Below are 24,824 nucleotides of genomic sequence, written 5' to 3' on the forward strand. Positions count from 1 at the left end.
ATTATTATTATTATTATTATTATTTAAAGAACAAATGCATAAAATGTTTCAAAGAACTCACTGAACCACTTATTAATTCAAAGAAAAGCATTTGTATACAAACCTACTGAACAAGTGCATCAGATTTACCAATTCGATTCTTTACCCCTGGCAAAGCAATATTTTTTTCTTCAATTGTGAGAAACCCTCGCAAAATCTTTCTATTCTTTGCGAACTCTGAAGGGGATTTAGGCTGTGTTGATATTATGAATTTTGATAGGAATTTAAAAAGAGAAAAATAAAAGATAAGTGAAATGTAATAATATTTGATTCTTTCACCTATTTTTATCTCTTTTCAAATTCTACCAAAATCCATGATTAAAAGTTCAAACCCAGCCTTAATGAGTTTCACAGACAATAAGATGAGAACTCACAGCACGTCAAGGAAATTATGTATGATAGATAATGCAATCTAATCTAATCAATTTCTAAGACAAGGGAATTGAAATCACATCCATATTGAAAAACAGAAAAAGTTCTTAAGGTCACAAACATACTCAAACTCAAACTCAAACTCAAACTCAAACTCATGCACACAGATTTTGGTTGAAAGAATAAAAACTCCATACAAAGGAAGTATAAAAACTCGACATACAGAATTTCTCACAAACACAGGTGTCCACTCCCCCATCTCAGTAGAAAGTCATACCGCTTTAGACAGGCCAGATCCTCTGCAAGGTTAATATCGGTGTATGTGCGTGTGTTAAAACGTATAATATAAATATAAAAATGACACTCTCAGCAACCAACATATCCTCTCTTCTCCTTCACAACCGAACTTCTTTACCAGCAAGACTTCTTTTTCTGCTAAACATGCATTGAGAAGTAGAGCACATATCAGCCATAAGCCTCATCAAAAAGGATAACAAATTTTAATCATGCAGAAATTTTGTTTTTCATGTTATTTATCAGGAAGATGATTACTTACCCGAAACTTAGCTTCTTCTTGACTGTCAATGTAAGCAAGCAGTTCCTCCTGCCTCATTAAAGCCTCATACAAAGCCTGCTTGGGAAGAGTGCATGCTTGTTAGAATCTTATGATTCACAGTAAGATTCATACCATTCGATTAGAGTTTCAAGCAAAACAATTCAATTCAATTTGTGCAGTTGAATCTTAAATTGAGTGAATCTGACGACTCAATTGCATTTCAAGCGATTCAGTTCTATTTGCATAATGCATGAAACAATGTTGTTTTACATGTTCAGGGTTTAGGGTTTAGGGTTTAGTGTTTTCAGAGATATTATTGCATGTACATATATAAAGAGCAATCATTATAAAATGAACTTTTCGGTAAAGTTATCCATAAACCTCCCTTGTGCTACAATTAGTAGTTCAAAGCATCAGTAAGGACATGTTATTTGTCATTCTTTCTTATTTGATTTTTTTTTTTTTTTTTTTTTTTTTTTTATAACAAATTTAACTTACAACAGAATTATGGCTGTAGTTGCAGCCTTGCATTGGTTTACATGGCACATAATGTGGAACTGATATTGAAGTATATTCATGGCACAATGTAAAAATGAATCAAGAAGGTAAAATTATTTTGACTTAAGGGGCTCCCTTTACTTGGCAGACCAAAATATATGTATGTAATCCAAACTGGTGATAAATTCAGTCTCATTAGAATAGATTTTCACAATGATTGTGATTAAACATCATAAGAGCTTTATCATGTAGGGGTTCCACATCATAACGCTACTTGGTCAGAGTACTCAGGCAACATGATTATATATATGTATGTGTATTGTATATATTTTTTAAATCTATAAATGACAGCAGCAAACATAATAAAATTATAAACTAAAGTATCTATACCTTTTTAGTAGCAATTAACTCTGCTTCTAGGGCATCCACACGGCAAACAGCGGCATTCAGCAGTTCCTCTTTCTCACAAGGCATCTCAGACGGCTTTGCTTGAAGTGTGTCCACCTTCTCTTCAAGCTCCCCCAGTCTTTTCAGAACAGAAGAGAGGAGTTCTGCCTCTGAAAATGATAGAGCTGGTGAAGGGGGCCGGAACTCCTCCTTGGGTAAAGAGTCCGGAGATAGTTCATGGTTTTTTTGGTTGTGATCAGAAGAAGTGTCAGGAAGTTTTTTGGTTACACGGCTTGCTACTGAATGGAAGAGCGTGAAAAGGGTCATGAAGAAGGCCATAAACACTGCCAAGATCCGAGCCTGAAATCCTTCAGGTGTCTTTTGAGTATCAGGTAGTGGAAGTGTCCCTGCATTGGATGTTTGGAAATCAAATTCTTGGTATGCCATCACTTTCGAGAAACAACAGCAACTAACAAAAATTTTCAAAGTTAATGACTACGGTCCTCTTCTAGGCTTTTCTTGCTGCTACTTTGCACATCCATTATGTAGTACTGTATCATCAACTAGTTTAAAGCAAGAGCAAGAGGCTCCACTCATTGATTTTGTGCCACACCATTGGAATATCCAAACAATACATACTGAACAAGTTAGTTTGTAATTATCTCAAACTAAAGAGGTCTCTAAGTGACTTAACAAACATGGGGAAACACATATATGCCATATTAAGTAAATTCAGTCAGAATCAGATTAAAAATAATCCAATTGCAAGATATCAAAGTCAATAGGAAGAAGAGAATAAATGAACTCAAACCATGAGTGGTTTCATATATGTTTGTGTAAAAAATTGAAGAAAAAGATATCAGCATTCGGTAAGCTAGACTTGCTAACCTTTGGAGGCACAAGGCTTTTGATCAGATGCTTGCGTCTCCGAACCAGAGTCAACAGCCTTGTCAACCATGGGAACATATTCATCATACCCTGGCAAGCCACCAGCATAGCTTGCCTTTCCATTAACCTTAGCCTGTTTATTCATGGAAGCATATTAGTAGAGCATAAATAGCCGCCACAAAATTTAGAAACTTTGAAATAAAGTGACAATCATTGTGAACTGAAAGTCGAGAACCTACTTCTTCACGAACAGGAGTTAACCGAAGATGTGAATAACTTCTCACTGCTTTTGGCGAAGCAATATCTTCAGCTTCAGATCCAGACTCAGCAGTGGATGTATCACTGCCTTTTATCTGCTCAACAGAACAACAAAAATAAACAACATAACAATCTAAATGTAAAGCAGACATAACAAAACCTGGCTGTGTCCGAGCAACTTGAAAGCAGTCCAAGAGGTCATACCATATAGTAATTTGGCTTAGCATAAACCACCTTCCCCTCGCTGTTTAGAATTTTAACAACTTGTCTAGGACGCCGTGCTTCACCACTAACAACCATCTGCAACATAATGTCCACACAAGCTATTGTTTGTCAGTTGAAGTGAAAGCAGCTGCAATTCATGAATGAAAAGCCTATTGTAATACAGATTTTATGTCCCAAGGCATGAACCTTCAAGATTTCTGGGTTTTTCCATGGCCCTTTATCAGAACGGAGGCAACCCCCTTGATCAGCACAGGTACAGGTACCCCCAAGGAAATCTGGCAACTCACTGCAAGTCACAATTTCCAAAAAGTTAAAAAATAACAAACAGCAAAAAGGAGTTCTGATGATAAGATTATCTCAGAGTAAAAGCAGCGTGTCAACTAAATATAATAAGCCACTACCTGACATCAATAATCTCAAGCAACTTGTTCTGGAACTTGTATCCAAGAACCTAAGCAGAGATTTCAAACAGAAAGATAATGATACCAGACATGTCAACAGCCATAAGGTAATACAGAAACTGTCCAAAGAATGAAAGAAAACAATATTCACATACATGAATCTTGGAAGTTGTTTTGGGATCTAGAAAAGTCTTCACAGTATTCCACAGCAGCCTAAAACCAGGACCAGCATTGATAATAAACATTTGGTGGAGAGTCTGCAGCAATGAAGAGGACACAAAATCCAATATTTCAACTTGTCAACACTCAATTTAAACATTTGAGCACAAGATAATTTGTAAGCACAAGAAGTATGATTACTTCAGGGTAATTGTCACAATCAATCTTCTGAAGTCGCATTATAAGTTCACGTGCTCCCTTGGTTAAGTTTTTCAAACCCTGTACAATCAACAGTAAGGCCTCGTTTGTCAACTATACATTTTAGTCAAAAAGTCACTATAAGTTGTCACATCACTCTATTTTTTTCACTTCTTTTCGTAAAAAGTCAAAAAGTTACTAAAATAACTTGTTCCCAAACGAGGCCCAAGATATAATAAAAGAAGGATCAGCAAAGATATTAAGATAGTAATTAACCATATACTCTCCACAATTACAGCATGTAGCAATTGAGAAAATACACAGGAGGCCACATACCACGCCTTGAACATCTAAGATTGTTGTGCTTGAATCTATGTGCCTTTTTGCAGCAACAGTACAAGCTGGAAACTTAAATGCGAAGCTTTTCTCAAACTCCTTGACATGGTATTTTATATACCGATCCATTGTGGTAACTTGCATAAGTTTATTTGGATCAACTTTTCCCAATCTTTCAATGTAGACAGGTCGCCCCTCCTTATCCACACCATGATTACCATGTGGGTAGTACTTCAAAACTTCATTCAACTCTTCAAATTCAAAATCCTGGCCAAGACATCAACAAAATAAAGCACATATTAACTCGAATCCAGGATACCAAAACAATGTGGGGAGCCCATTGTGGCCAAATTTCCAATGTAATTACCTCCATAATGGTGTCAACACCAAATTCCTTCCTCCACTGAATCATATCAGCCCACATGTGCTTTGCCTTTTCAATATCGAACTTCCTTGCTTTTAAGAACCTGCCATTCTAATCCATTAATGAACGATTGTAAACACAAACACAACAATCTGATTTGAAAATGGAATCCTCCTGTGATAAACATATTTACAAGATACCATACAAGAGGATAAATTGGTGTAGAAAAGGAAACTGAAGAACATCAGCTCTGAAACAAACATAAAGTCGTAGAGTAAAAGAAGAAAGAAAAGCATGCTAGACAAAGAGAAAGTGAAATAAGAGCTTGGACTCTTTTTCATTTCTATATCTAAAGTATCCATCATTGACCACTTTAAATATAGTGGTACATGTAAAATTTTCTAACAAATGATACACACACACACACACACACACACACATAAATATTATTATTAACTGGAGCAGATTCTTACTAGAGCAAATTATACCACGTCCAAGGTCAATCTGTTACTAATGAATTCAATTTTGAAGCCTAAGAAGCACAAATGCAGACATGAGACACAAACCAACACAACAATTTCAAAAAATAAAAATAAAAATAAAAATAACTCAGATTTGACCCTCATAACAAATCAAAAGCTAGTTTTTTTTTTTTTTTTTTTTTCAATTTAAACCCTAATCTTTTAGAATCGGTTCAATTTAAACCATCTGTCTGTCTCCATTTAAAACCATTAACAGAAGAAATTTTTTTGCAACACAAGGCATTATCTCATTGTCTTTTCCAATTTTATCTCGGGGAATTTAGTCAAAACCCCCTCATAACAAAATTTTCATGCAATAAGGACAATAAGAGAAATTTTTCCTTGAAAAGGCCAACACACACCACTATTACCAAAATATCCTCAATGACTAATTTCATATTTCTAGCTTTAAAATGATATAACTTTTGATCTATGTGTCAGCTTTTAATAAAATTCATATTTTTAGAATTCTCTCGTCAAGATCTATTAAACAAGATTTATGTTAGCCATGAAATTCTTTAAAAAAAAAAATAATTAAAATTTTTAACATCGAAATTAACATCAATAGTAAAATTTTATTCTATTTCAAAGTAAAATTTTACTCTGATTCATAATAAATTTTACTATGAAATTTATTATTTAAATAATGAAATACTATCATCATCACTAAACACCATAATCACTATAATTGTTACCGTCACAAGTAGAAATATTTGAATAAAAGATTTATTAAAACAATGAAATGATAATGTTAATAAAGTAAAATTTTACTGTTATTAAAACAGAGTCAGCAAACAAAATAAATTACATATTGCCATAGCAAACTAGAGTAAAATTTTAATATCACTGAAATAGAGCATATTAGCCAATAAAATACAAGCCACATAACTTCTTTTTTTTTTTTTTTTTTATCAACAAAAGATTTTATTGATAAATCAAAAAAGAAACGAGAATCGTTCAAAAAAAAAAAAGGGAACGAGGACAAGGCATCCTCTTACAAAAAGAAAATGAAAGTAAGAAATACATAACCCAAACAAAGATTATCTCAAGCAAAAATCTGCATGTCACACACCAACAACCAATATCTAGCTAACAGAAATAGTGGAATTCCCTTAAAGAGAGAATTCACCAAAGCCCCAAAGGAAGTTAAGTGACAAACTTTATCCCACAACCAGTCCACTTCTCGAGATTTATCTTCAACAACCACGCATTTCTTTTCGACCATAGATCACAAAAAGTTGCAAAAATGGCACAAGACTATACAGCACTTTGGCCCTCTTCAAACCTCCCATAGCATGAAAGTCAATTAGTAGCAAATGCGCACTACCTTTTGGTGACACCCACATAACATTCCGCAAAAGAAACAGTATGTGCCATAGACTCAAAGCAATTGGACAGTGCAAAAATAAATGATCCAAGTATTCACCATCCTTACAACACATAATGCACTACTAAAGATTTAGAAAACAATTAGGTCTCCTTTTTTGTAATGTATCATTTGTCAAGATGCCTACATGAACCAAGGCCTGCATAAACACCTTCACCTTTAGAGAAACACAAGCTTTCCAAATTCTTTTGCAAAAAGGAAACTGAGGAACGTGAGAATTATCAATGATTTTATCAAAAAAGGACTTGCAAGAAAAGATACCTAATAAATGAAGATCCTAAACCCTCTTATCCTCCAAAAGAGGAACCAAAGAAAGATGATAAAGTCTTGACAACAAAGAAATCAACTGTGTAGCCTCCCTATCATTAAGATTCCTAGAAAAAATTGAAATTCTAGGAAATTGGGCCCAAAAGTGAACAAATCATGGAAGCAATAGAAGAATTATGAAACCGATCCACTCTATATAAATGTCAAAAATCGGAAGCAAGGAAAAGTGGCCTATCCAAACATCCTCCCATAAGCAAACAAGCTCCCCATTACCCACCCTCACAGGTAGATAACGAGACCAAGATGTATAGATTTGAGAAATTGATTTTCAAGGAGCACAACAGTTACCCCTCATAACCACCTGTGAATCCCTACCATTATCTTGAGTCCCATACTTGATTCTAATAACAGAATGCCATAGTGAATAACTCTCAATTGGAAATCTCCATACATCAACAAAAAAACTTTATTGATGAGAGAAAACCTTACAAGAAAGGAAGAAAGACATCAATAAAGGGAGGTGGGGGGATGGTGCAGAGGCCATTATAGTGAAACAACCTAATCCCAACTAGGTTGGCACTAAGCAGCTCACACGATTATATGACAACACTAAACCAACTGTTGGTGAGGGACCAACAGCAAAGGGATAGAAAAACAGCCAAGTATCTGATACAAAGTCAGCAGCTCAGATACACTACACCACCATATATGCACAGATACAATAGGACTCACTTGAAACAGAGCTATTAGCATAGATACACTAAAGTAACACACTTAACGGCAGAACATGATCTGACTAAGGTTGTGGACAATATCATGCATTGGGTAAGAGAAGACTGGAAGGTTGGATTTGGCCCAAAGAGCAACTCTCCATTTGACAGTATAACTCGATTCCATGAGATTAGGTTGACATCCATTGAAGATGCAATCATTCCTAATTTTCCAAATAGACCAGAGCATAGCCAATGGTACTAAAATCCAGAGCTTCATAAGAATCTTTTTCCATTTAAAACCCATTCACTAGTGTAACAAAGCCACAACTAAAGCAGGTGTTGCCCATTTAGGGTCCCACCATAGTAGCAAATCAGCCCAGGTCTTCCAAATGCCACTGCACATCAGAAAAATGTGAGTCAAGGATTCAAGTTCAGCTTTAAAAAAAGGGCAGACATTACTTGAGTTGCTGCTATGTACTCCAATTCTTTGTAGAAAATCAATGGTTTTAACTCTACCCTTCCAAACCAACTAACTCATAAATTGAACTCCAAGAGGAGCCACATTATCCCATAATAATTTAGGAATCAAAAGCTTGGGCCCATGATGAACTTCCAACCAAGCTCTTACTGAAGCAACTGTGAACTGCCCAGATGAGGACCTCTGCCTCCTAAGAGAATCTGGGAGGATTGCTCTTAGACATGGTGCCTTAGTAAGCATGAGATAGAGTCTACAGACCTCAGCTTCCTCTCAAAGCCTTAAATGCCTCCTGAAACATAAGTTCCACCCCCCTAAAAATTTCTTTCTTTGCACAAAATAATCCAAAGATTTTTCCTTCTTAGTAGACAAAATGAATAGCCTAGGGAACTCATCTTTAAGTTTAGTATTCCTCAGCCATTTATCCAGCCAGAAGTGTACTCTTTTACCATCACCCACTATGATTTCTATACTAGATATGAAAAAATCAAGTAAATCTGGATTGATCTCGACCCTAGAAAGAATTCATTTCCACACATTAGACACCCTCCCAGTAGGCTCGAGATTAGGTAGCCAACCCCCTCCTACAACTCCATACTTGCTCTTGATAACCTGCTTCCATAGTGGCTTCTCCTCCACCCCATATCTCTACCACCATTTCATTAGTAGGCTGCTATTCATTTCCCTCAACTTCACAATACCTAACCCTCCTTGCTTCTTACTGGTTGTGACACATTTCCATTTAACAAGATGCACTCTCCTTTTTTATTCAGAGCTCCCCACAAAAAGGCTGCTTGCAGTCTATCAATAGTTTTCGCCACACATTCAAGCATTTTGAATAAAGATAGATAATAACATGGGAGATTGGACAGGATAGATTTTATAAGGGTTACTCTACCAGCAAAAGAGAGCAACTTTCTTTTCCATAGGGCCAATTTTCACTTAATTTTGTCCACCACAGGTTGCCAATACTTCTTTCTTTTAGTGTTAGCACCAGGTGGTAGCCCTAAATATTTCATAGGCAATTTTTGGCACTGACAGTTGAGTTTGGTTGCAAAAACCTAGGCAAGACCTCCATCAATTCCTATTTCACACAGCACACTCTTATGAAAATTTATTTTCAAGCCCGATATAATCTCAAAGCCTCTAAGGATTTTTTTAATAGTCACCAATTCTTCCTCCTCTACTTCACAAAATAGTAAAGCATCATCACAAATTGGAGAAGCTCTAATTGGCCCACTGAGGCACCCTTAATTAGCCCATATCATTTGCTCTTTCCAACAACAAACTAAGACCCTCAACTACAATGTTAAAGAGGAAGGGGGGAAAGAGGATCCCTTTGCCTTAGCCCTCTTTTTGGTGAGAATTCATCAGTTGGAAAGCCATTAACAAGAATAGAGATTCTGGCTGAGGTCACACATTCTTTCATCAACTTAACCATAAGGCCCCAAAACCAAAGTTTGGTAGCACAGACCACAAATAGTTCCAATTTAATGAGTCATATGCTTTTTCAAAGTCAAATCTAAGAATAATCCCCTTCTTTTTGTATTTCTTCCACCAATCTATCATGATTCCATCAAAGATATGTCTTCCACCTATAAAAGTAGATTGGACTTCACTAATAATATTTGGCATCATCAAACTTAGCCTTTTTTATAGTACTTCGGATAGGATTTGTAGGCAAGGTTCAATAGGCTTATTGGTCTATAGTCAAAGAGGCTCGAAGGACTGACCATCTTGGGGATGAGGGTAATGAATGAACTATTCAGACCTTTAACTAATTTTTCATTGGAGTGAAAAACTTGCATGAATTTCAATACATCTTCCTTCATGACTTTCCAACACTTTTGGGCAGAAGCCATGTTGAAACCATCAGGCCCAGCGGCTTTGTTCCCATTACTTTCCTTCACCACTCTCCAAATTTCTTCCATGGTAAAATGAGCTTCCAGAACCTCTCTTACCTTGGATAAGCTTAGAGCCACAAAAGATCCAACTAATTTTGGTCTACAAACCCAATCTTCTGCTAAAACTGTGGAGAAATGCCTTAAAACTTCTTGTTTGATCATCATAGGGTCATCATATGTGACTCCATTAATCAACAATGAGTCCAACAAATTTCTACTTTGCCTTTTGCTTGCAATGGTATGAAAGAATTTGGTATTTTTGTCCCCATTATGTGCCCAACTCAATCTGGATTTTTTGAACCAAATCCAGACATTCCTCTATCTTAACTTCCATACTAGACTTCTAACTTCCCTTCTATTTGTTGTTTCTTGAGTATTTAGTGGTCTTGATCCTGCTAATACATCTAAAGCATAGAGATCATCTTCAGCCTTCTTTAGTTGATTCACCACATTCCCAAAGACTTCAACATTCCATTTTTTCAACTCCAGTTTCAATGCACTGAGCTTCCTCATCAGTTTATATCTATCCCATCCTTGAACAAAGGATTCAACCCAAGACTTCTCCACTGTTGCTAGGAAACTGGAATGAAGAGCCCAGGCCTTTATAAATTTAAAAGGCCTAGGACCCCAGTTTCGCATATCCGCCATTAGAAGTAGGGGACAGTGATCAGATACTCCCCTAGGTAAGCCCCAAAGTTTGAAACAAAATTTATCCAGCCATAGGAGAATGAAGTACCTGATAGGACAACATTTATGCAAGATGTTAATGACAACACATTCAAAAAGATCATGAGTGGTACATAATAGGAGAATGAGGTTTTTGGAGCTACAACAATCTGACAGTGTGAATACATCTGGATTCCATATGCATAACAGTCCACCTAACTCCCTTCAACATCCACTGCCAAAAATTCCATATCATCCCATGGCCAAACTGATTTTGCATCTGTCATGTATAGTGTTTCTCTTAGTCTCTCATATAAGTAGGATATCAATCTTTCTTTCTTTAACAACATTTTTGATTCTACAACTTTTTTCCGACCTTCTCATTCCTCTAATATTTCAGGACAGCATCTTCATTACAAACATTTACTTAGCAAGAAAGCCATCTGAATGGCCTACTAATTGCAGCCATCCGCCATCCCTCGATCGGCACCAGCTAATCTTTGTGCATCTCTATCTTCCATTTCAACCAATTTGCTCATCACTTCAGATTACTTTCCTTCAGAGTTGATGCCCAGAGACTTTCCAAGATGAATGGTAGCTTGGGCTTCATTAAGTAACTTCCTTCTTCAGCTGCTAAATCTACTTGACTGGCTTTTTTGTGAAATTGATAAGGATATAGCAGCTGCAGCAGCCTTAAAGATTGCACCCCTTTGGAAAAAATTGGGAATTGGTTGACCTTTGCAGTTAGGTCTTCTCTTCACTTTACTTCACTTCTACCTTCTGGTCCACCACTCATCATGCGGACAGAGGAGCTGATTTTGGTTCCTTAGGTAGAGCCAGAGCAATCTGCACTAGTCTGAGCTTGGGCTATATGGTTACTAATGAAGTTTGAGACGTGCTGTATAATTACTAATGGGGATGGGCACATCAGGAGGCCCAACACCACACTTCCTCTGCTAGGCTTCTCAAATAACCACCTCTAAGTTGATATTGGGCCACTCCCCTTCAGACCCATTAATACTTTTAATAAAACCTAGAGTGCAAATATCATCGTTTGGTTTTTCAAGACTATTGTCTACTGCTTCTGCTATAGTTTCTGACACCCAACATTTCTTTTCATCTTCTGCTGCTTTGGTGCTCTTTAATGTGTCCTTGTTGCAGTTGGCCACCTCATCCTCCACGCATGCACCCACCAATGCCACCTCATCACTGTTTCTTCATCCTCCTTCTAGCTCAGAGCCATGGACATCTCTTCTTTTTAGATCTCCCCCATTTTTAGATGCTCCCTCATCCACCTGCCAACAATCACATTGATGTAGGCTCCTCTCCATTACCATAGAGGAGTCAAGATTTTCGCACACTCTCACTAGGTAGTCCTTTTCTTTATTTTTCACTAGCATAACACCATTGATAAAGTCCATGCAACTGGTGATAATTCTAACCTTTCCATATTGAAAGGAGATTCCTCTGGTAATATTCTCATCAAATTGGACCACTCCTCCCCATAAAGCACCTAATCTTCTGAATGTTTCAACATTTCATAGATTAAAAGGAATGCCAAAGCAACTAATCCAAGCACACCTCTCTTGTTCGATGACTGCTCCCACTACAAGAAAAAAAAAAAACTTTTGGCGACCACGTTTTTTGAGTTGGTGGCAGATTAGTTGACTTTCAGCGACTAACATTTTTTTGGTCGCTGATGAGCTGTGTTTTTGCAACCAAATGAAATTTTGCTAGCTAATAGGTAATTTTTTGCGACTTTAAAAATATGGTCGCGGAAAGTAATGGCGGGAGAGGGAAAAAAAAGAGGGATCTCAAAACCTGTGGTGACCAATAAATTGTGGTCACATAAAGGAAAAGGCCATATTTTGTATCAAAACTCCGCAGTTTTGAATATTTCCTAATATTAATTAAATTTGTTAATATTTGAAATAACTATTAATAATCAGTTCAAAAAAAAATTATTAATAATTTAATAATAAATTATTAAGAACATAATAGTAATTAATTTTTAATAGAATTATTATTTATTGATTAAAATCATAAAATTTCTTAAATTTATTTTTTCATTCAAAATATTAATTAAACTTTAACAAAGGTAAAATTACAAACATAAATAATAAAACTTCAAAAAAAAAAAGTATAAATTAAAACAAAATTTTACTACAAAATTGTCCCAAATCCTTCTCAATATTTGAAACAAGCCCTCGAAAATTTTGCCTAAATTAAAAATCCCTCCTAAAAATTTGCCTAAATTTCTACTCCCTGCCCCCCCCCCCAAAAAAAATAAATAAATAAATAAATAGAGAAAAACTAGCTAGAGGGAGATGTGTGTGAGAGAGAGAGAGAGAGAAGACGAAGAAGAGACCATGAAGAGAGACGGAGGGAAGAGCAGTCCTTCGGAGCCAGCCATTGCTTCGCTCGTGACGGCCATTGCGTCGCTTGAGCAGCCTTTTGGAGTTACCTCCTTCGCAGCTCGATTCGTCTTCGCTTCTCCCTCCGGTTGACGAAGACACGCGAACGAAGCAAATGGAGCCGTCTCACCTCTCCCTCCGGCCGGAGTTCACGCAACTCTCCCTCCCACCACCCAATTTCAAGTGCATGTTCAGATACTAGGGTGTTGAGTTTTGATTTGAGGCTTTTCAATTTGAAAATTAGGGTTTAGGGTTTTTCAATTTCAAAATTTGGGGATTTTCAATTTGGGGTTTATTGTTTAACTTGGATGCTTGTTCTGAATGTTTAAATGGGACTTAATAATGTCAATTTACCAAGCCTCTTAACTTCAATTGGTTTTTGGTATTGATTCTTTTTAAAAAAATTATTATTATTTTTTTTTTTTTATGGCTTCTATTTTGGTGTCACTGGTATGTATCTATGAAGGTTTCAATTGCTGCCAAGACTCAATAGTGCTTCAAGAGAGAAAACACAGGTATTGTTAATGTCTAATTTACATTTATGTTATGAATTCTTACAAACATATTATTGATTGCTTTAACCAAACATTGGTTTTGTTTTTGTGATGCTATATATTTGATTTGGTTTTATCTTTTTGACTGGATTGCTTTGTCAATTTTGTTTTTCTTTAAATTTTCTTAATAAGCTCACATTAGAAAGCTTGAGGAAGAAGTGAAACTCCATAAAAAAATCCATTATTGTTTGGTTGTATGACTTGAAGCAATGTTGCTCATTGTTATTTAGAGAGATTTGATAACGAAGCAAGTTGCTATTTCTTTTGGTTGGTTGGTTGTGTAACTTGATTATACATCTCTAGAGAATTATGTCAAATAAACATAATTACATGTTTACATTAGATTTGGCTGTTGAGTGACTACAGTAATTAACTCTATTCTATGGGTCAGGAAAAAAAGTCACTTGTTGAACATTATTAATATAAGTCATTGTTCAAAATAATCTTTCATTATAACAGATTAATTAACTCTCCTATTCTAAACAGTTATAATGAAATCTAATTAATTAACAACATAATTAGATTTATTTAAGCCCACCATCATCATCATAATAATAATAATATAAGGGGTGGGGTGTATAGTTAGATCCACAGAATTTCACAAAATTAAATAGAAATGTAAGAAAAAAATATTATTATTAACAACGCTTTCTTCATTTTTATTATTATTATTTTTTTTATTGTAGATAGCTAGAGGCGTAGTCCTGTGTGTTTATGGACATGAGTTTGTCGGTGCATTAATTCTAAGTTTAGCTTATATGTGGAGTTTTTAATATATTTCACATCAGACAAATATGACACGCACTTGTATATGAATGGTTTTTGAAATCTTTGATGATTTTGTTAAATATGTTTCTGATGTGGTGAATTCATTTGTAAACTAAATGGATGCATGGATGGTTATTTCGTAAACTAAATGGATGGATGGATAGATGGTTATTTTGTCAAATATTAATGTGTTCATGTTGATAGGTGATAGTAATTAGATAGATTAACCACAAATGTTCCTAACTACAAATGTTTACCAATGGTCAAACCCCCTTTCTCCTTTGGTAACGAAACTACCTCCCAATTCACCGAATGGGCCTTCTTCCCCTCATCCTTGCCTTCCCAAAGAAAAATCCCTCATCAACTTTTCAATTGACCTTGCCACCTTCACTAGAATCTTGAACAAAGATAAAAATAAATAAATAAATAAATGGGAATATTGTTCAAAATTGTATACCCCCACGCGAAAGTAGAGCCCTACTCCACCCTTTCAGCCTCTTGCCAATCTTTTCTACAACTGGATTCCAAAAAGACTCACTCCTGGGATTACATTAACCCCCAGTGGAAGTCCCAAGTATTTGAACGGGAATGTCTCAATACCACATCCTCAAAGTGAAGCCCTTCTCTGAAGCTGATTGGGTTGCATATTAATGCCCACCACACTACTCTTCTTCAAATTAATCTTAAGCCTTGAGATTACTCCTAAAAAGTCTCAATATTGAATATAAATTAACAATCTGTCTCTCATCCCCCGAAGAGAAAAATATAGTATCATCCACATATTGCAAATGGGTCACACTAAATCTCTCCCAACCTCTAATCCCTCAAAAAGACCTACCTCTCTAGCTCAATCAACCATCCTCCCCAACAAATCAGCCCCCAAAATCACAAGAAAAGGGGATAGTGGATCCCCTTGTCGTAATCCTCGCAAAACCTTAAAATTGTCCTCTGGTTTACCATTAACTAAAACTGACAAATTACTTGTCAGCAAACACCCCCTAATCCAAGATTACCAATTCACATGGTCATATACTTTCTCAAAATCAGTCTTGAAGATAAGTCTCTCATTCCCTAGGCTACATCTAAAATTTGTCTTTCTTTACAAAAGCCCCTTGTGCCATAGACAGTGTGTGATAACCCTATCCCATATTATGCTAATTAATCTTAATTATAATTGTGATTATGTGTTTGATATGATTCTGTGTGCCATTTATATGAATATATATGGTTTTGAATTTCTATCTGCTCACTGTAGGAATATTTATTCAACTTACTGTTATAAACTAAAAATTGAAGGCCTTGTCGGCCACAGAAACCGAAATTGACAACGCCATTGTGATTAGCGTAATTTTTAGAGCCTACGGTGAAATTTAATTAAAAATTTATTCGGATCAAAATAATTAGATTCAGAGCAATTAATTAGGTACTATTAATTAGCTATAATTAAATGTGATTAGGAGAGCCTATAAATAGGCCACTATACACTCATCTTTCTCATTTTTGTTGAACTCAAAATTGAAGTCACACTCTAGAGAGAGAGTGAGAGAGGAGAGAAGAAGGAGAATTGTGTATTTGGCTCAAAGTTTGTGAAATTGGAAGGCTAGGCTCAAGATTTAACTACACTTTGTGAGAATTGAAGCCCCTAGGTGAGTAATTAAGCAAAGATTTATGAGCTTAAGTTTGTAGTTTTGTTAATTCAAGGTTTGATGGTGATCAAGAACATAAATTGAAATGAAATTGAAGAATTGAAAGCTTTTATGTACATGCATGCAAAGAATTGCTATGAATTTGCATATTTGAGCATGAATCATGTTAAACAAGGAGAATTGGGCACCAAATCTCTCATGCATGTATAATCTCCATGAGTTTCATGATTATAAGTGTTATTTGCACTAGAATTGGAGTCAAAATTGACATGCATGTTTGATTAATGGGAATATGAAGATTATATGAAGTTTGAATGCATGGGTTTCAACCATATAAGAGAAATGTTGATTAATTTGAAAGTATGATTATGGATTTTGAATAATTGGCCTCATATTGCTTACATCCTTATACTATATATTGTGTTTCCACATTTTTGGACCAAAAACATGAATGTTTGACCTTTGAATATCAAGGTTGCACTTGAAGAACAATTCTGGAAAACCCAGAAATTGGCATGTCCGCTCGAGCGGGAAAAGCGCCGCTCGAGCGTGAAATGCTAGTTCCTAGAACTTTTGCAGACATAAATGTCCGCTCGAGCGAGGAGATTCATGTTCGAGCGGGGAGCCATGTAGTGTGACTTTTAGCTCGAGCGCCCGAATTCACGCTCGAGCGTAAAAACAAGGCAACCAGCATTTTTGCAAACAATAGGGGTCCGCTCGAGCAGCCAAAACCACGCTCGAGCGGGGAGCCTTGTTTCAGAAATTTGGTAAAGTTAATTTTGTGTTTCAATTTTTGTTCTCTTCCATTTCTATGCACCCTTAGGCATACATTTAGCTGTGTAAATGAGTCAAAAGGATAAGAAAGAAGCCTAAGAGGGATGTATGAATTAAGAACGGATTGAATCGTTTGTGACCCATTATGTTCATGAAATGTGTAGGGTCAACCACAAGAGCAAATCCACCGACAGATCACTGTGAGTAATATCTTAGTAAAGATGATTTTAAGTATGCTATTTGTCCTATTGCTTATTCCTTATAAGTCTCATAAGCTTGTTAATTTGAATTGTGGACAAATATTTGTTATGCCATATGGTTGGGCCAAAGGCAGTTGGATACAATTGACTGGGCCGAAGGCCATTTGACATGAATGAATAAATGGGCTGAAGGCCGTTTTACATGAACGAATGATTGATTGGGCCAAAGGCCATTGGATACAATTGATTGGGCCAAAGGTCGTTTGACATACATGAATGATTGGGCCAAAGGCCGTTGGATACGAATGGTTGGGCCAAAGGCCGTTTGATATACATGAATGAATTGGGCCCGAGGCCGTTTGTTAAGGAACGAAGTGGGCCAAAGGCCGTTCGATACGTTCGGGCTTAAATCGCCTAATGTACCAAAATAATGCACTGAATAGAATTCTACATGGGCCCAAGGCCGTTCGATATATGTGATTCTCATTTGCGTACCTTCATTATTTGATATTATTCATTGGGCTTTCGCTCACACTCATTCATGTGTATGTAGGTGAGCAAAGAGATATCCAAACCCAGCCCCGGTGAAGTCTGTGAGAAAGGTCAAGTTTTGAAGAGTCAGCCCAAACGTCTCACGCACGAGACTTGTCTTCGCCTCTTTTGTCCTTTTGTTATAATTTGTTATGATGGCGAAAACACTGGCTCACTTTTGTATATAAACTTTGGGTTTGACTGACTTAGACTTGAATGACCCTGTACATATGGAACTATGAATTATTTTCCTTTCTGATGTGAGTTATTAATGAACATATGTGAAGTGTTATGATGTGCCACGTAAGCACAGCTCTGTGGACAAAATTTTTAAGTTGCTTCCGTTTAACCCCTTAACTCTGATAGAGCAAATTTATTTAGTTGGTTTGAGGCCGCAGGTAATCTCTTGATTATTGGCCGGTTATGATCTTAACCCATAGGGGCGGGTTCGGGTCATGACACAGTGGCTTTGTTTGGTTTGTGTTCCTCAAAAAATTTTGAGAAAAATTCTCTACAAATAAATTTTCAAAAGTAATCAAACCAAACAAATTTTTTCAAAATTTTTTTCCAAAACTTGTTTGGTTTACAAATTTTCCAAACAAATCTCTCTCATACATATCAAATCAATCACTTTTTCCAAAACTCTCTCTCAAAATAATTTTTCAAAACATCTTTTGAAAAAAAACCAAACCAAACAAATTTTCGTACTTTTTATCTCAAAACATATTTCTCAAATACAAACCAAACAAGGCCAGTGTATCCCCCAAAGATGTCCTTAGCCTTTTCGATAAGACCTTCCCTAAAATCTTGTAGAGTGATGTAACCAAACTGATGGGCCTAAAATCTCCAACTCTTACAACATTCACTTTCTTAGGAATTAAACAGATAAATGTAGCATTTGAGCTCAAATTAACAATCCCCGACTCATAAAATTCTATAAAAACTCCCAACAAACCCCCTTTCACCACCTTCCAACAGTCTTGAAAAAGGCCATGGAAAAGCCATTTGGACCTGGAACTGGCTTTTTCACAATCAAAGACTGCCTCTCAGATTTTCATTTCATCAAATGGCCTTTCAAGCCACGTTGCACTTACCTGATCAATGGGTCCCCACTCAAGTCCTACAATCCCCGGTCGAGTCACCCGGGGGCGGGGGGGGGGGGGGGCGAAAGTCACATTGTGCTTACCTGATCAATGGGTCCCCACTCAAGTCCTACAATTCCCGGTCGAGTCACCGGGAGGGTGGCGCGGGGGGGGTTGGATGAGTCATTAAGAAGAGAAAGGACCGAGTTAAGATTGAAATTGGAAGATTCGATTTTAGAGAGCAAATTTTTTGGGTTCAAAAGGCAAAAAGGTAACCATCCAGCCGTTGGATTGATCCACAATTTCATCCCCGTGCTGCACAATACCAGTAACTTACAGAAATATATTACAGAGAGCGGAAGCTTCTCCAAACAAGTTGCTACAGGAGGAGCTTGACAAACTCAGGCTTAAAAATTCATGATGGCCTCAACATCCAAGACAAGGACGGTGACCCTGCCACGAGTTACCAACCAACCACGGCCAACAACAGCAACACCTGGAGCACCACTGTTTGAAGATCAGATCAGAGAATATCGTCAAGACCAGCGACGAAATTATGTTTTGCAGAGAAGAGCAAGAAATGCACTTCAACGAATAAGGGGGCGTCCTTCAACATCAAACACTTTGGAGCAGCAAATCTCTCCAGAAGTGCAATTACAATTATCTATGGCGGAAAGAGAAAATATAGCACCAGCTGAGGTGTTATACAGGACTAGACGAGATGATGCTCATCATCGAGTTTATGTTCATCGATCTGAGGAAGCCATACTTTGCGTAGGAGAAACGCAAATCGAAAGGCCCTTCATCCAGGAAGAAAGCTATGAAGAGCTTCGGAGGAGCCATATGCAGTACATCCATCTCGGTGTAGTTCAAATCCGACTCCAAGTTTTACATCGGATAGAACAAGGGAACCTTGCTGTTCTAGTTCTACGGGACACAAGATGGACGGGAGATCAAGAAATGGTTGAAGGAATGGGATATCAACTCAAACTTTTAGACGGGAAAAGAAAAAAGTTTATCAAAAAACTGGAAGTGAGCCCAAGAGTGGTTGAGGAGAAGAAGGATCAGATTGTTAGTGGAATTTTTGACTTTTGTTCTAAGCTTTATTCAAAGGAGGAGATGAATCGACCAAAGCAAACAAAAGTAAAGTTAATATAACAATAAACAAAAACATCGTTGTTCAATTAGACTCGATAAAAAATAATCATAACAAACAAAATCCACATTGTTCAATCTTCAATCTTACTAAAAAAAAAAAAACTTTCAACAATTATTCACTCTTTCATCCATAGAAACAAACAAAATACACATATCTTGTACAGTTCAATCACAAGTTTCGATCCAAACTATCATCAAAATACAACGAATAAAGTTTGAAATATAGCAATTATCGAAGTTTTATGAGTCAATTGTAGAACTATCTTTTGCAATCTTGTAGGAATTTTCAACTTGGAATATTGAAGACGATATATATATATACACACACACACACACACAGAGAGAGAGAGAGAGACTTTACCACATTGATGGTTGAAATACGAAGAGAGAAGTAATGGAAGATAAAGGACAAAGTTAACATGATTTTTATGTCATTAATCCATGATAAATAAATTTTAAAAGACTCACTTGTCCTTTCAACACTATACAATTATATCAAGGGACTTTTAACTAAATTTCCCATTTATCTCAGTCCCATCTCTACCTTAACCACACCTAATTGCAACCATTACTATCAACCATCCTAAGCATCCATATCAACCTTACCATACACCTCATTACACTTGATTAATCCCTCTCTCCCTTTCCCCAACGATGGATCCATAAAATCAAGGACAAAACCAACAATGAAAGGGGACGAAAAGATGGATCAACCCAAGCTTTTTGTATATCAAGGACAATGGACAATGAACATTGCAGAACAAGAAAGACTACAAAAGGGGACGATGAAATCTACGACCTAGATTAAATATAGGGTGGGGGCAAATATTTTATTTTGTTGCAGTTTAATTGCCCACTGAATGCATCAGCTTCGCTTCTCTCTTACATTGAAGCTTGTGATGTGTAATAAATTGTCTTATTGGGAGAATATGAATGCCCCATTCATGAATCACTTTGGAGTGTTCGCTTTCCATCTTGTGATCTATTTGCTTCTAAGATTACATACATCCAATAAAGCATGATTTTATTACAGCTGCTTTTAAGTTTGAGGCGTCACAAGCCATAGCACACAGATCAAATACTTCCAATCAAGCATGTTTCACCTTTGATTCAATTTGTTTCATATTTAATGGATTTTACCTTTCATGTTTCACCTTCAATTGAATTGTTTCATATTTAATGGTGTTCCTTGGAAACTTGCACTGCATGGGCAGGGAGTGGGGATGGTGCTTGGAAAGGGAGGGATGAGAGATGGTGGGGTGGCTGGAATGAAGAGAAAGTGAGTGCCACTAGTGGTGCTCAGAGAGAGAAAAGAGGGCAAGAATTGCATAGACAAGATTACCCCTAATATATTGGGTAAAAGGATTAAATTATCCTTTTTCCGATCATTTAGTAAATGGAATTAAACTGATGGTTGAAATCAATACAATGTTAAAAGTTTAGGGTTTTATTTGAAAAAATTGAAAACACAATTTGATTTATTACAAGGGTCAAACCCTGAGGTTATTTATATAATTTTCATCAAAAAAAATAAAAATCAAGACACAACACAACAAGATCACAACAGAAAATAAAAATACATTTTATATGTATATATAAATTAATAATTATTTCTTCATTTTTAAATTAGAAATGTAGAATTACCTTTATATCTTATCATATAAAACTCATAAGAAACCATTTTCTACATTCTTTATTTTTTAATAGAAAAAAAAGTGTGAACAATTATTTTAGGAAACTTTATTAATAAATAAATTCATACACATTGTTTTTATTTTATCATTAAATCTTGAGTTATTTTCTTCAAATTTGCAATGTGTTTTATGTGCATCAAAGTGGCAGACACGTGTTCCCTAGATGTCCAAAACCTGTCCAATTCTAAAAATATTAAAAAATAATAAGACACATTTGGATATGCATCCCTCGACAAATATCAGTGTTTGACACGAACATGACACCTTTTTAAAAGAATGTGTGCTTCTTAGTTTGGATATTGGAGCATAATCATGTCAATCAATCAGACCATTACTAACCCTATCATTACATTGGATTCAAATTAGTTTGGACTTAGGAGCATAATCATGGCAATCAATCAGACCATTACAAACCCTACCATTACATTGGATTCAAATTGATTTTAGATCCATTAATAAATTGATCCGTTAATGCACTATTTTGCACTTGTGGGAAAATTCTTCTTATTTTTACATCTTGAAGTACTTCTTATACCTATATGCACTAATTAATCCAACATTGCTCAGATGGGATGCTTGGATCATGGATTTGAGCAGCGATTTATGCAGGAAAATGAAAAGGAAGAGGGAAAGCAACAAAAATTGAAGCTAAATTTGTCAATTTTCCCTTGCCTCTTCATTTCCCTCCACAAATTCCTGTGCAAATCCAAGATCCAAACACAACCTAAGTTCCAAATAACTTTACAGCACAATGAAAAGATAATACCATCAATAAATGTGACATTGAAGGACACATTTCATCACTGTCCCCCAAACTTTTGCATGCAAGTATATACGATAAAAAAGGATGAGGGATGCTGTACCTCAACATCATATGATAGTCATCATGTTTTTCAGGTAGCAATTCATCCAATATCAATTCTTGTCGAAATGCGTCAACAGCCCGTAGCTCCTCAACATCCCGGATATCCTCTATTGACACAGAGCTAACTCGACCATCACTCTTTCTTCTGCTCTTTTTCTTGAGAGAATGTTTGAACTTGGTTGATGCACTTAATGCTTTTTTTTTCAGTGAACCGATCCTCGTCCTTCTTTCATCCTCTGAGTTTTCAAAATCAGATTTTCTTTCTCTTCTCTCATCATTACCAGAGGATCCCTCAAAGCCTGTCACATGGTAAAGTTAATGCAGATACAGGTTAAATAAGGGAGATGTCAAACCTGAATGACATACAAATTTTCCAGAATAGGACATTAGATTCAAAAAAATTTAACTTCTCTTGCAATGTTTTCCCCCATTCAAGATTTAGACGTGGAATATATGATTCAAGGTTAAATATTACTAAAAAAAAAAATGATCAATCAGTTTGAACCTCCTCAAGAATGGATTTCTGGTAATAAGTCGAGTATCAATTCTGGTTCTTAAAAAAAAGCAGCATAAAAACAGCAAAACAAGAATCAGAAAATCAAATGCAAAAAGCTTCAATGGCAGGTAATAGTCAAACACAAAATAAACATAAAATATTAACAAGGCATAATCCAGGAGATATAACATATATCAAGCCCAGAATTTGCAAAATTGTGCACTGTTAAAGATCAAAAAGTGGGAAATCATGTAATGCTGAGGCACCATTACAATCCCATCCCATAAAACAAATGAGAGTGAAGAAAAGGAAAAGAAAATCTTGCACCATGACAATCATTGTGCATAAATCACCACTATCCTAAGAAAACTGACTAAAACCCACAGCGAGATTTCATAAAAATGTCCAAAACACAGTATGTTTGGTTTAGTCTACAAAATTTGGCTCCGTTTGGTTGTGTTTTGAAAACATAATTCTATACCTACATTTGAATATCATGTTTCGTAGAAGTTTTGGAATCAATTTTCCAAAACTCTGCAGAGAACTCTGTCTCAGGCACGCTTTTCGGAATTTTTTTTTTTTTGTAAATTTTACCTAACCGGTCATCCGGCCGGTTGACCGGAATAGCAATTTTTTTTTTTTTCTTTTACAATTGATATGTTAATTTTTATATAATCGAAAAATACATTTTCTGAATTTTTTAAAATTTTTTATGTGCTTTAAAATAATTTTGAGTTATATGTTTGGTTATGAGTTGTAAATTTTTATACCAAATATCAAATGTCACATCAACAATTCCCCAAAACTCTTTTCAAAACTCTTTACCAAACAAATTTTTCACACTCAAATCATAATTCCAAACCTCACAAACTTAAAATACAACTCATACTCTCAAATCATAATAAGAAATTTCTACCAAACGCAACCTTTGTTTTTTGAATTGTAGTTTGGAAAAATAAATAAATAAATAAAAAGCTCATCATTTTGACATGGTGTTCTCTTTTTGGGCAGAAATAATTTTTGAAAATTTAAATTAAAAAAAAAAATTGGTTTTTCTATTTTTATTTTTATTTTTTCAAATTCAAAACTAAAAGAAATCCAAATTAAAACCAGAAATTATAAAAATAATAAAAAATGGCATCAGTTAAAACTAAAAATTTCTTTACACCTCAAGAAATTTTAATTTTTTTCTTGGGTACAAAAGTTCCGTCAAACCAAACAGAAGTAATTGAAAATATAAAATTTAAATAAATAAATAAATAAATAAATCTTGAATAAAGCTCAGCATGTAGGAGCTAATTGAACATCACAACTACTTCAACCTACAATTCGAAATTCAAGAACATATATATATATATATACATATATGAGGTTCAAAGTAAAACCCTGACTAAAAGCATTGAAGTGGATCGACTAGAAAAACAGCAGAAGAGAATGCGATTAGAGAAGAGAATATAACTCACAAGGCCTCGCAAATCGATCAAGAGGACCTGACATAACTGCGTCTCTCGATTTCTGGACAATCAAGTATGAAATCTTGGAATCAACGAAGCATCCAACTGCGAAACAAACCTACATTACGATATGGAAACCCTAGAAGTCGGGTTAGAGAGATATTCGGAAAAGGAGGTGTGAAGAAAAGGCTGCGTACCTTTGAAATCACGAGGTTGATCCAACGGCAATAAATGCTTCCATCCACAGTAACGGTTCGCGGGTACGTCAAATCGCAGTAGAACGAGTAAAACTCAGATTTTATCGCAATTTAATTAGTAATTAATTATATAAATATAACTACTCGTATATATATATTTATGTATATAGAGATGTATCGCTGCTGAATTGGGCGACGGCGATGACAGAGAAAAAAAGAACGCCACAGAGAGAGAGAGAGAGGAGGGGGCTTGTTTGGTTTGTTTTTAGGAAAGTTAGTTTTGAAAAAAAATTTGGGGAGAGAGTTTAAAAAAAAAATTTAGTTTGTTTGGTTGTATATTTTGGGAGAGTTGTTTTTTTTAGAGTTTGGGATGATTT

General features: G+C 35.7%; 1 protein-coding gene across 2 annotated transcripts; it reads right to left on the reverse strand.

Annotated features, from left to right (window-relative positions):
• Nucleotides 1-481: 481 nt before the first annotated feature.
• Nucleotides 482-24,824, reverse strand: LOC114271472 (phosphatidylinositol/phosphatidylcholine transfer protein SFH8). Of its 2 annotated transcripts, XM_082920478.1 has the most exons (15): nt 24,448-24,824; nt 24,260-24,355; nt 22,299-22,599; nt 4,685-4,784; nt 4,318-4,584; nt 3,985-4,062; nt 3,780-3,881; nt 3,625-3,674; nt 3,410-3,509; nt 3,203-3,298; nt 2,980-3,093; nt 2,741-2,873; nt 1,856-2,259; nt 968-1,042; nt 482-843 (listed from the first exon to the last, which is right to left on the reverse strand). In XM_082920478.1, the coding sequence occupies exons 2-15, from the start codon at nt 24,291-24,293 to the stop codon at nt 823-825; spliced, it is 1,875 nt and encodes a 624-aa protein (XP_082776604.1). In that variant the 5' UTR covers nt 24,294-24,355; nt 24,448-24,824; the 3' UTR covers nt 482-822. The 2 variants fall into 2 exon arrangements, with proteins under 2 accessions (XP_082776604.1, XP_028068889.2); XM_028213088.2 differs by lacking the exon at nt 24,448-24,824 and having other exon boundaries at nt 24,260-24,441.

The sequence above is a fragment of the Camellia sinensis genome, chromosome 3 (assembly GCF_055761805.1).
Source record: "Camellia sinensis isolate YWXY chromosome 3, ASM5576180v1, whole genome shotgun sequence".
NCBI classification, from domain to species: domain Eukaryota; kingdom Viridiplantae; phylum Streptophyta; class Magnoliopsida; order Ericales; family Theaceae; genus Camellia; species Camellia sinensis.